The sequence below is a fragment of the Engystomops pustulosus genome, chromosome 11, assembly GCF_040894005.1.
Source record: "Engystomops pustulosus chromosome 11, aEngPut4.maternal, whole genome shotgun sequence".
Taxonomy (NCBI): Eukaryota; Metazoa; Chordata; class Amphibia; order Anura; family Leptodactylidae; genus Engystomops; species Engystomops pustulosus.
This window is the reverse complement of record NC_092421.1, coordinates 62786256-62798689: the sequence shown is the minus strand read 5'-3', so window position 1 is coordinate 62798689 and position 12434 is coordinate 62786256. Positions and strand designations below refer to the sequence as shown.

The window sequence follows — 12434 nt, the reverse complement described above, 5'->3', positions numbered from 1 at the left end:
GAGCCAGTGGCTCATTGTAATGTAAGACCTGCAAAAACGCCATATATTGCAATACTGTAGTATTGCAGTATATGGTAGGAGCGATCTGATCATCTAGGGTTATTGTACCCTAGATGGTCTAAAAAATAGTGAAAAAAAAAAGAAAAAAAAAAGTTTAAAAAATAAAAAAAATTAATAAAATATTAAAAGTTCAAATCACCCCCCTTTCCCTAGAACGGATATAAAACATAACAAACAGTAAAAATCACAGACATATTAGGTATCGCCGCGTCCCAAAATGCCCGATCTATCAAAATATAAAAACGGTTACGGCCGGCGGTGACCTCCGAGGCGGGAAATGGCGCCCAAATGTCCGAAATGCGACTTTTACACCTTTTTACATAACATAAAAAATGAAATAAAAAATGATCAAAATGTCGCACAGACCTCAAAATGGTAGCAATGAAAACGTCGCCTCATTTCGCAAAAAATGACCCCTCACACATTTCCGTGCGCCAAAGTATGAAAAGGTTATTAGCGTCAGAAGATGGCAAAAAATTTTTTTTCTTTTTTGTACACATTCGTTTAATTTTTGAAAATGTATTAAAACACAATAAAACCTATATAAATTTGGTATCACCGCGATCGCACCGAACCAAAGAATAAAGTAGGCGTGTTATTTGGAGCGAAGAGTGAAAGTCGTAAAAACTGAGCCCACAAGAACGTCACGTGCGGTTTTTTTTTCAATTTTTCCACATTTGGAATTTTTTTTCAGCTTCGCAGTACACGGCATGTTAAAATAAATAACATTACGGGAAAGTAAAATTTGTTACGCACAAAATAAGCCCTCACACAGGTCTGTACACGTAAAAATGAAAAAGTTATGGATTTTTGAAGTTGGAGAGCGAGAAATGAGCCGGAAAACCCTCCGTCCTTAAGGGGTTAAAGACCTTCTGAGAGACTTTTGGCAACCTCAAGGAAAAGTTGCTACTTTATTTATTTTTATATTGCATTTAATGCCTTCCTTTTAGGTACGGACATTCTACATGCACTTTTATGCCTTTCCTTTTCAGGTAAAGAGACATTCTATGCTGCTACCCTGAGTAGCCTAACTATCTGTAACGTTTGTAATGTTATAAGATGTGTACCCATTGGGCTCCTAAGCCAATGTGAGTTTACAAAATGTTTGCACACTGTCAATTTATGTCTGTAGTTTGCACTAACCTTTTATAGGCTTTTCAGATTGTAGTGTGGCTGTGTCGGACCGTCTAATCTGTAAACCTTGATCGCTATCTTATGCCTCAAACCAAAGCTTTGCAAGTGGGGCTAGTCCGTAAACTGCGGGTCCTTAGGGGACCGGGGGTGTTAAAAATATAGCACCTGGATGCCACTCATACAAGGGTAAGAATGTCAGTCGGCAGGTACTTGTACATTGTACAATGTTTTATTGTGTCACATATGCCAATGTAATGCATATATACACTATATATTTGTCACCAGGGAAGAAGTGTTTGTATAACAAATATACAGGCCCCGCTGCAAGGAGTGGATTACAGTACATGACACCACACCTTTCCTACTGTACAGTTTGGTTTAATGGCGTCAGCAACCAACTGTCAGACATGTCCTTGTCTTAGTCCGACACCAACCCAGGTGCCTGTCTCCAGGACCATGGGCGGTTTGTCCAGATCATACAGATCATGTAGCCTGCACTTCACAGAAGTGCCCCTATCTACCTCTGCGCCCCAATCAGTCTGTAGTCGAGCCGAGGGCGGCTCTTTCAATTGCCCCGGGGGTATGCAACACCCTCGCCGATGCAAGGCAGAGCTGTGTTTGCAAATACGTCCCACCATGTAGCTTGCAGCCTGTTTAGCCTCACAGCGTGTCACTACATAACACTAGATAACACAGATGAACTCTGCAGTGGTAGATCCTGCCTGGTAAGGCAGGAGTTAATTGCTTTATGTGATGTAAAATGTGTCATCCAATCACATTTATTATCCTAATGTATTGTAAGCTGGGATGTAATTGGAGGAGTAACCACCACATGACCAAGAGCTGAGAAAAAGTGACGGTTGGAGATTTCCAACAGTCAGTTCAGTCAGAGAAGTGAGTCTGACAGGATTCAGTCAGAAAGACTAGCCAGTCAGACCAAGCAGTGAGTTAGACAGAGAGAGGAAAGGGGTATCATCCTACCTTCCAGGGTGATACCTGAAGCAACCCAGGACAAGCTGAAGCAGCCTTTTAGGACACAGCTATCTCCCAGCCTGCCCTTGCATCCAGGCTGATGATGCCTCCTGTGGCTCCCTCCAACTGCATCTCAGTACTCCACCATTTTGTTAAGGCACGTTTCTGCGGTTCCTGTCGGTTCCAATAAAGAACTGTAAGTTGTTTTTGTTCAACCTCTGCCTCCATCTGGTCCCTGCTACTACGGCTGCAATCATCACGGGCACCCTGTCCACCACACAGAGACCCATACTCTAGACACCAAAGGGTTGCCTCTCCCTCATCATTTCTTGCCAACACCACCCTGCTGGAGACCTGCCAGGCTGTAGGACAGCCCTCCGGTTCCCCCATACCAAGCACCGTGACACTAGCGTGCCTAGGCCGCAACCGCCAGCCACTAAGGTACTGCGGGCCCCGGCTGACTCCAGGCCCCGGTGGGGGATGTTGCATATGTGTCAGGGAGCCAGAGATACATCCCCCTGAAGTGTAGCCCCTCCAGATTCTTAGCCATCAGGCTGCAGGGAGAATTTGCTGCACACAGGAGCTGCTGCACCTCACAGATAATGGAAATATTCACTTTATATGTTACTACATTCTGATAAGGAATAAAATCAACTAATGTTTATGTTTTTAACCCTCTACTATGCAGAACTATTTACGAACACACTTTCTTTCTTACTGCCTTTTATTTCGTGATAGTTTTTTTTTTTTTTTTAGAAAATTGACTGATACGATGAACATTCAATCCTCTTCACCTAATGTGCCGACACATTAACACCGGGACCCAGAACATGTCCATAAAGTTATATTTAACACCAAAAACACACACATGTCCTGGAATAAAGTTTTTATATCACACCATCCTCTATTATCTACACCTATACACCTATTCTTATGAAGCGCGGAGGGTTCTGTTATTGTGTAGCTAATACATTGGCGCACATCTAAACGTGACTTTTGTTATCTCATTAGTTTGGTTTATGGATATATAATTATGTATTTGGGCTACCATTATGCAAGGAAGCATACAATGATAGATCTGTGTGACGCTCAGTGCAATTTTCTGCAAAAATAGTTTGGTTCCCCTGGGGATTTAACGTTCCCTTTGCTGCATATTTTGGTGAATATCCACATGTGGGGTATTTTATGATCTCCTCACATCTTGCTGTTTTAGGAAAGTATGAATGTTAATTGCCAAATGCATCGCGTGGTTGTCTGCTTCTATAGGTTTTATGGCGTCTTTACTTTTTATTCTGTTTTATTGCTCAGGTCTTGACTGTCTTAAAATTTCTAGCTGAAAAGCAGATACCGTATATACTCGTGTATAAGCCGAGTTTTTTAGAACAAAAAATGTGCTGAAAAAACTCACCTCGGGTTAAACACGTAAAAAATAAAAAACTTAATAGGTAGAATCGTGGTGTTAGGTCCCCTTTAAGGTAGAACGGGTGGTAGGTGGATGAATGGGATGTGAGGATAGCCCTTTTTTGGGCTAATCCTCACGTCCCGGCTATCCTTTGGTAAACTTTAATAAGTCTGTATGTAAATTTAAGCGGCTACTGGGACGTGGAGTAGCCGGACATGAGGCTACACGTCGCGACTACTTCACGCCCCAGTAGCCTCTTTTCTACGCCTACCATGTAATCTTCGGCGCGCAGCTGTGCGCCCTCGTCCGTGTACCCGGGGTTCTGCGCATGCACAGTAGCGCCGGCCTTGGAGCTATGGCCGATCAACCGTAGGCCCGCGTTCTGCGCATGTCCAGTGTCCTCAGTGTCCAAACCAACATGTGGCTGGGTGTTAGGACTCTATATCCTGTATCCTCTATATCAGTGGTTATCCCCCTCTATAGGGACATTATAGGTGTGTTGTGTTGCTATAGATAGATATTATAATGTCCCCTTTTCTGTAGCCTCCTTCTTATCAAGACATTAAAAGGAGGCTACAGTAAAAGGGGCACTATAGAGGGGGGGAGGGGGGGCAAAGAAAAGGGGGCAGCTGCGAGTAATGGTGCAATCTAGATCAGGGGCTGCAGAAAATTATATGGGTTGTGGTTATATAGGGGCTATCTGTGGGGTACACAAGGCCGGTCCTCAGATACAAAAAGGTTGGGGTACACTGCTCTTTATCATCCGTATCCATAGCTCCCAACCGTAGAGCTCTGCAACGAATGTAATGTATTGTAGTAGGTTAGTGAGTAGTATTGGTGTAGTAGATGAGTGACTAGTAGTATTGTAGTAGTTGAATATTAATGAATAGCAGTGTTGTAGTAGAATAGTGAGTAGTAGTTTTGTATTAGATTATTAGGTAGTAGTATTGTAGATTATTAGAGAGTAGTGTTCCCTGAGTTATCGCTCTAATACAGATGCCGAATTTGCGACTGGGCAGTGCACTGGCTCAGGGGTAAGCACTTCTGCCTTGCAGTGCTGGAATCTTTGATTCAAGTCCAACCCAGGTCAACATCTGCAAAGAGTTTGTATGTTCTCTCCATGTTTGTGTGGGTTTCCTCCAGGTACTCCGTTTTCCTCCCACACTCCAGGCACACTGCCTCGTAATCTGTGTGCAGTATATAAATAAAGAATTATTATTTAAGTACAAAAAAGTCACTAATCCATACCTGTTCTTGGCAGGTGTAGGGAATAGCTTAAAGGTATTTATTCTACTTTTTGGGAACTGTTGTGCAACACATGAGGGGAGGTTACTCCTGGTAGTATATATGATATATGAGTATGGTATTATGTGCATATGTCTGTGTAACTAAAATGTGTAGTATCAAGTGTGATGTGCAAGATGCGGGTGACAGAGCGAGTTTCGCTATATGAGGGGTTCGATCCAAAGTTCACATTGTTGCCCACTGAGGTCCTGTTATTCCACTATTGCCCACATACTATGATGATCCTCTAATGCCCTCCATGTGCCTACAATGTTCCTCTCATAAAATAATAGTAGTAACACACCAATCCCTGTAGCAGGCGCTATGGACATCAGTGAGTGATAGACTGGTGAGAGGATCTTAGTTTAGTAACTTTTCCTTTGTTAGGGCACCATCTTCATTACTCCATGTAATCCCTCATGTCCTATAAGTCATCTACACACACAGCAAATTACTCTCATGTAATGAGATATAAAACCTGATATCACAACATACTATAAATCTGTATACTTCGCGCTCTCCTGACATGTCTCTATGAAGTCTCGGTAATTTACTTCTCCGGTCTGGCCTGGGGCTGAGGATAAGGAGCAGATACCGTGATGAATGTGTGACGGGTCTACAGCCGGAAAGACTGGTTCTTACTTCCATGATACATGTAATACAAAGAGCCCCGGAATATATCTCCATAATGTACTTGTCCCAATATCCAAGTGTAGAGGAGAAGGTCCATGTCTGTCCAGAAAGTCTTGTAGGATATTATAGATTTATATGTAAGGTGGTTGTGAGTTTTCACACTATAGTTCCAGAATCTATGGCCCAGCACCTCTACATGTCCGGTTATGCATAAAGATGGAGAGAAAACACAATAACAGAACTGAAATTCTTCTTCATAGTCCCAGATAAATCTAAGAGATGATGTAGATTAAGGCCTCATGCACATGACCATGATCTCCCTCACATAGGACGGGTCAATAGGAAATGACTGACCGCACCGTGAATGTGCCGAATGGAAGGCTATGGGGCGGTGAGTGAATCACAGTTGTGTGTTTGTGTCCATCAGGCCTAAGGGTTGATATTGTATATTGTGACCTTTGTTTAGGATATTTCACTCCCACCACTGATACCAATCCCCTGTCTATACCACTTCATGCCAGTATATATGACTGCCGTCCCATCACTTCTGTAGGGCTGCCAAAGATTGTGGCCCTGGCAGCCTCATTGAAGTAAATAACACCCCAGGGGTCGCCCACCAACTTATATGTATCCACTAAGCGCTGGAATATGGATGGGGTATGTGGTGGAACAAGCCCTTTCAGGTCTATTTTTACAAATTAGAAAGTAAAAACACAGAAACACTTCATATAATCTGCACATTTATTGGCAGTGAAATATAACTCTAAGGACTCCATGTGCCAACATCTGGATATCAGGAAATGGCAAGTGATGCCCATAGCTGGTATCATGGTGTCACCCTAGAGTACAAAGGTTTGTGTAGGTGTTCAAGTCTGCCATATCTTCAGAACATCATTCATGGTCTTCATAGTCATAGACATCCAGTTCTGACACCAAGGGCGGGAGGACACATCTATTGGCCTAATGAAAGAACAAAGATATATCACTACATACATTCCTCATCAACTGGCTGCTACATGTCTACAAGACTGGACTCATCCTGGAATGATCCATATCTAAATGTCCGTAGAAGTGATGATGTCCCATGGACATCAGCCTAGATTGTAATATCTTATGGACATTGCTCACTGGTAGAGAAGTGATTCATCTATGTGGCAGAGTATAGTCAGGACTTACAGGTTTGGTAGGTTACAGGACGTCCTGGTATAAAATCAAGAAGATCCTTCGTGAATGAAAGCTGCAAAAGAAAAATCTCTGGATTATCTTCATTGTAAAGTCTCACATTAGGTTATATAATCCAACGCTAAAGCCAAAAATCAGTCAGTGTATGTTGTAAATATTTTTTGAGCTCCCATAATGCACTTTTCCAAACTAAGAGGAAAACAGCAGTAGCATCAACTTAGCTCTAGACATGTAATAGTAAAATAATATGTGATATCGGGACAAGAGAAGTAAATTAAAGAAGTCACTGGACAAGTTCTGAAGACTCCGATCTGCAGAATCTCAGATCTCCTTGATGTTGTCCTTGTCACAATGTACTGATGTGCGTTCCACCTACCTAAGAACTTATGTCATCCTTATCGACCTGGGTAGAAGCGTCAACCATATAGGAATGTTTCATGGGTTTCACATGGATCACGGTGACTTTTGGCCCAAGGCTGAGATCTTCTTCGGTGACTTGGCACCCAAAGTCCTTTGTGCTGGGTCTTCTGAGAGCTGGCGTGAAAGGAGTCACCTTGACTGATTCCCGGCTCTACAGAGGAAACATAAGAGAAAGCTGATGATGATGTGTATATCACGAGTCCAGTCACTTGTGAATGAGATCCTACGACATGTATCACCAGGCTGAGATACATGTCCTAGACTGAGATCTCCTCACCATGCAGAAGATGCTCCTGAGTCTTTGTCTCCATCTTGATCCAGTAGATCTTCTTTTCTCCCCGGGGGTTTCTGGTTCATCCTGTTGAGAATTTGGATACACAGAAATTTAGAGTGATAGAAAGCAAATTAATCCTCCATTCAACTATAAACACGGGTCCAGATTTACTATGGAAAAGCACCAAAAATTGTACACACAGCGGACACCACACACTAAATTTGTAAATCATGTACTTGATAACACGCTCTAGTTTATCTTGCACTTTCTTTTAGAGAATATTAGTAAATCTGCCCCATTGTCTATAAGTCGTGTGTGGTTCATAGAGGAGAAGAGACATTACCGTGATGCTGCAGTGCTCGCTGATCTTGTCCCAGTCTAGCGGCGTTGTTTCTGCACTACACTCAGGATCCAGTGGTAGGAAATTCTCCTGTCAATACATTAATTGTCAAATTCGAATCATTTTCCCTCAATTCATCATCACCTCCATCATCATCATCATCAATAGCATCAGCAGCAGTTATGGGACATGGTGAGTCCATGACTATATAGTAATGGCCTCCTTACCGATCTAACAATCCAGCAGGGCTCAGGTGACTCCGGCATCAGGTCTCCTGGTCCATCATGTGTCGCAGCAGCCAAATTATAGGAGGCAGGGGAACGACCTGGCTGTGGGACATAAAAATAGAAACATTACTTTCAGATCAATGACATCTTATTGATAAGATGTCATGGAGGAGGTGAACCCCAGATAACCCCAATATCACATGTTATGTATAATGTGGTGATGGCTGATGACGTCTCTAGAATTATTTACCCCGTCCTTGTAGGATTCAATCCAAGTACGTTTAGCCTCCGGCTCCAGTGCCCTGCGGGACAGAACTTGGACATAGGTGCGTCCAGTGAGATTATCCTATAGTGGAGAGAGAAGAACAGAATTCTGGGAGTTACTCATATATCAGTATATCAACTTCTGATAGGACAGTCAAAAATATTTCGACCTATAGTAAAGACATTTGCATAATAGTGTCCAGGTGGTGACCTTATACCTGCCATATACATCCATAGGTCCAAGTTAGCCTGACATATGCCAAACTATGTCCCATTGTTATACATAAGGGAGTTATACATGAGCGGTTTGTAGTAAGTAGTGTAACCCATATTAACCAATCACAGCGATGCTTTAATTTTATTAGCTGCTCTGTATGAATGAAAGCTGAGCTGTGATTGGCTGCTACAGTTATAATACATGGCTATATAGATAGATATCACCGGGAGACGCTATGCATAGTAAGATCTCAGCTTCACATTCAGCAGCTCTGACAAGGAGAGACAGCCCCGAACATGGGAAAAAATTAAGTAAAAATTGTGCTAAATTTTGATAACTGAATTGTTGATTTGTTACAAAAATTGGCGCCATTTTACTATACTGGCGGTCTACTACTTAATAACACCTGACTTACATACAACCCATAGTTACAAACGGACCTCTGGATGTTGTTAATTTACTGTACTTTATCCCTAGGCTACAATAATCAGCTATAATAGTTATCACAGGTCTCTGTAATGAAGCTTTATTGTTAATCCTAGTTATTATGAGAATCCAACATTTTTAAAATCCAATTGTCACCAAGACCAAAAAAAATTTGGCTAGGGATTGCAATAATAAAGTATACAGTTCCGACTTACATACAAATTCAACTTAAGAACAAACCTACAGACCCTATCTTGGATGTAACCCGGGGACTGCCTGTACAATAAATTCTACTGATCTTTTCTTTTTTTAAGACCCGTCCACTTGTCTAGTTGCTGTTCATATTTGACATGTGATGAGAGGAGTTGCAGTTTTTGATGCTAATTTGTGACACAAGAGATTTTAGGACTTTTTGGTTCAATTCATAGAAAAAGTGAATTAATTAGTGAGATCCTAATATTAAATCTGCCATCAAATTCCATCCTGATAAACCAGGATCAATTATTCATACACATATTTGTTATCCATGGCCTCCTTCCTTCTAAAATCAACCTTTATAATTCTGCTGATGAGCCAGAAGCGATCTTGGGGGGCATTACCAGTGTCCCTCTGTGCTGTAACTTCACAGACCGTTACCCAGTCTCCTCCCCAGGAGGGAAGTGCTGGGGGAGAAGGAGGTGGGGAAGACAGTGTAATAGTCTGTGAAGCTGCAGCACAGAGAGTCTCTGGTAACAACCCCAAGAGTTCTATAGGCTCTTTGGCATAATTTTAAAAGTTGAATTTAGAAGGAAGGAGGCCATAGATAACAAAGAAGATTACCACAGTCACGGTGCCTGGATCTAAGAAACGTACAGCGGACACCAGATGTAACTATTACATCTAAATTTGTAAATCATGTACTTGATAACACGCTCTAGTTTATCTTGCACTTTCTCTTAGAGAATATTAGTAAATCTGCCCCATTGTCTATAAGTCGTGTGTGGATCATAGAGGAGAAGAGACATTACCGTGATGATGCAGTCCAAGTCTAGCGGCGTTGTTTCTGCACTACACTCAGGAGGCGAATCCAGTGGTAGGTAAGTCTCCTGTCAATACATATTAATTGTCAAATTCGAATCATTTTCCCACAATTCATCATCACCTCCATCATCATCATCAATAGCATCAGCAGCAGTTATGGGACATGGTGAGTCCATGACTATATAGTAATGGCCTCCTTACCGATCTATCAATCCAGCAGGGCTCAGGTGGCCCCGGCATCAGGTCTCCTGGTCCATCATGAATAGCAGCTGCCAAATCATAGAAGGCAGGGGAACGACCTGGCTGTGAGACATAAAAATAGAAACATTACTTTCAGATCAATGACATCTTATTGATAAGATGTCATGGAGGAGGTGAACCCCAGATAACCCCAATATCACATGTTATGTATAATGTGGTGATGGCTGATGACGTCTCTAGAATTATTTACCCCGTCCTTGTAGGATTTGATCCAAGTGCGTTTTGCCTCCGGCTCCAGTGCCCTGCGGGACAGGACTTGGACACGGGTGCGTCCAGTAAGTTTATCCTATAGGGGAGAGAGAAGAACAGAATTTCGGGTCAGTGAAATTATTTGTGGTTCCACATGATAGAGACGTCTCCAGAAGGAATCATGCAAAGTAACCATAGACCTTCAGGAGCGGAGATGGTGGAGACCACTAGTGGAGTATAGGAGGACATTGGTGGAAAGAGACATTGATATAACCAGAAATGAGTAAAGATGTAGTAGACGGCTCTAGAACATCTTCAATATCACGCAGAGCATTATGGGTAATACCAGGCTGTATACAGCAGTGATAGTGATGACATCACGCTAGAACCTGACTAAATGGAGAAAGATACTATTGCTATGGTAACCAGTACACACATCCGCCATCTTTCTTTTAGAGTACATTATACAATTTTTGCAATTTCTTCACATAAAATTTATAATTTTAAACTGTTATCAGCAAGAGCAGTGTAAGAATGAGTCTGGGGGGTGACATATTATAACTAGTGCACAGTAAATACAGGGTTTAGATCTTCCCCTCACCCTCCCAGACACCTCAATGTCACCCTAATGACAGATCTAGGACCCCAGTATAACCAGGAATGGGTGGAGGGGACATCAGGACCTGGATATGATGTCACCACGTTTTATAATATGTCCTCTAGGGACAGGGGTCTGGGGGTAAATCTTCTTCCTGCTCCTCTGGACACACAGCGCTATCAATAATGTCCAAAATGTAGAACAGAAACCAAAAAATGATAGCAGATATTCCCCAGCATCCATGTCGGACTGTCCCACCAGAGGATGGGAGGATCCTCCGGTGGGCCCAGGCTCCAACCTTATACTGGATTACAAAGATACAGCAGAAGATAACTAAATTTGGAAGCTGGAGGTTCTTTTTTTTAGTTGAATGTGAAGAGGGTCCTCCAGAATAATGTTATCTGGTGGACCTAAGTATCCCGGTACGACACCGCCCAGGGTTCCCCTTATCTACATTACAATCCGACCGTCTATTTCCTGATGTCTAAATTTCATCACTAACAATAATCCTGATATCCGTCAATAAATAAAGTCTACTTACAAAAAATCTTTCCATCATTCGTCTGTAAAACAGCAACAAAATCTCCTCTTCACTCTCCACTCCTCTACTATACAACCCTCAGAGAATTATAGGTACATAGCGGGAGTTATATAGTAGTGATGACATCACAGCGGGTATGACATCATGTTTAGAACTCATGTTTAGAAGTTGAATGGGAAGGATTCTGATTCCATGGCAACCCAGTACAGGGTGTGACCATCTTGTATATTAAATGATGGAGACATGATATATGTATACTAAATATGGGAAATTTAACCCTTTTGACTTTCTTCTATTCCGGGAGTTACTCATATATATCAGTATATCAACTTCTGATAGGACAGCCAAAAATATTTCTGCTTAAACCCAAAGACATTTGTATAATAGTGTCCAGGTGGTGACCTCATACTTGCCATATACATCCCTAGGTCCAAATTAGCCCAGCATATGCCAAAACTATGTCCCATTGTTATACATAAGGTAGTTATACATGAGCTGTTTGTAGAAAAGTAGTGTAACCCATATTAACCAATCACAGCCCAGCTTTAATTTTATTAGCTGCTCTGTATGAATGAAAGCTGAGCTGTGATTGGCTGCTACAGTTATATTACATGGCTATATAGATAGATATCACCGGGAGACTCTATGTATAGTAAGAGCTCAGCTTCACATTCACCAGCTCTGACAAGGAGAGACAGCCACGAACATGGGAAAAAATTCAGTTATAAAATGTGCTAAATTTTGATAACTGAATTGATTTGTTACAAAAAAATTGGTGCCATTTCCCTCTAAAATAAATTCTACTGATCCTTTTTTTTTTAAGTCCCCGTCCACTTGTCTAGTTGCTGTTCAGATTTGACATGTGATGAGAGGAGTTGCAGTTTTTGATGCTAATTTGTGACACAAGAGATATTTGGACTTTTTGGTTCACTTCATAGAAAAACTGAATTAATTAGTGAGATCCTAATTTTAAATCTGCCATCTAATTCC

At 41.8% G+C, this 12434-nt stretch overlaps 1 protein-coding gene across 3 annotated transcripts in view; it reads right to left on the bottom strand.

The window, feature by feature from the left end:
• The window catches only part of LOC140106770 (uncharacterized), a 92064-nt gene extending 80547 nt beyond the window's left edge, over positions 1–11517 (bottom strand). The window contains exons 1-6 of one of the 3 annotated variants that reach the window (XM_072131390.1): positions 11445–11517; positions 10307–10402; positions 10057–10158; positions 9843–9920; positions 8179–8274; positions 7929–8030 (exon numbers count right to left, since the gene is read on the bottom strand). In XM_072131390.1, the coding sequence (XP_071987491.1) occupies positions 7929–8030; positions 8179–8274; positions 9843–9920; positions 10057–10158; positions 10307–10402; positions 11445–11462 (492 nt within the window). In that variant the 5' untranslated portion in view covers positions 11463–11517. The remainder of the gene's footprint in view (positions 1–7928; positions 8031–8178; positions 8275–9842; positions 9921–10056; positions 10159–10306; positions 10403–11444) is intronic. The other 2 variants (XM_072131392.1, XM_072131391.1) reach the window with 2 other exon arrangements.
• Between the last annotated feature and the right edge of the window lie 917 nt (positions 11518–12434).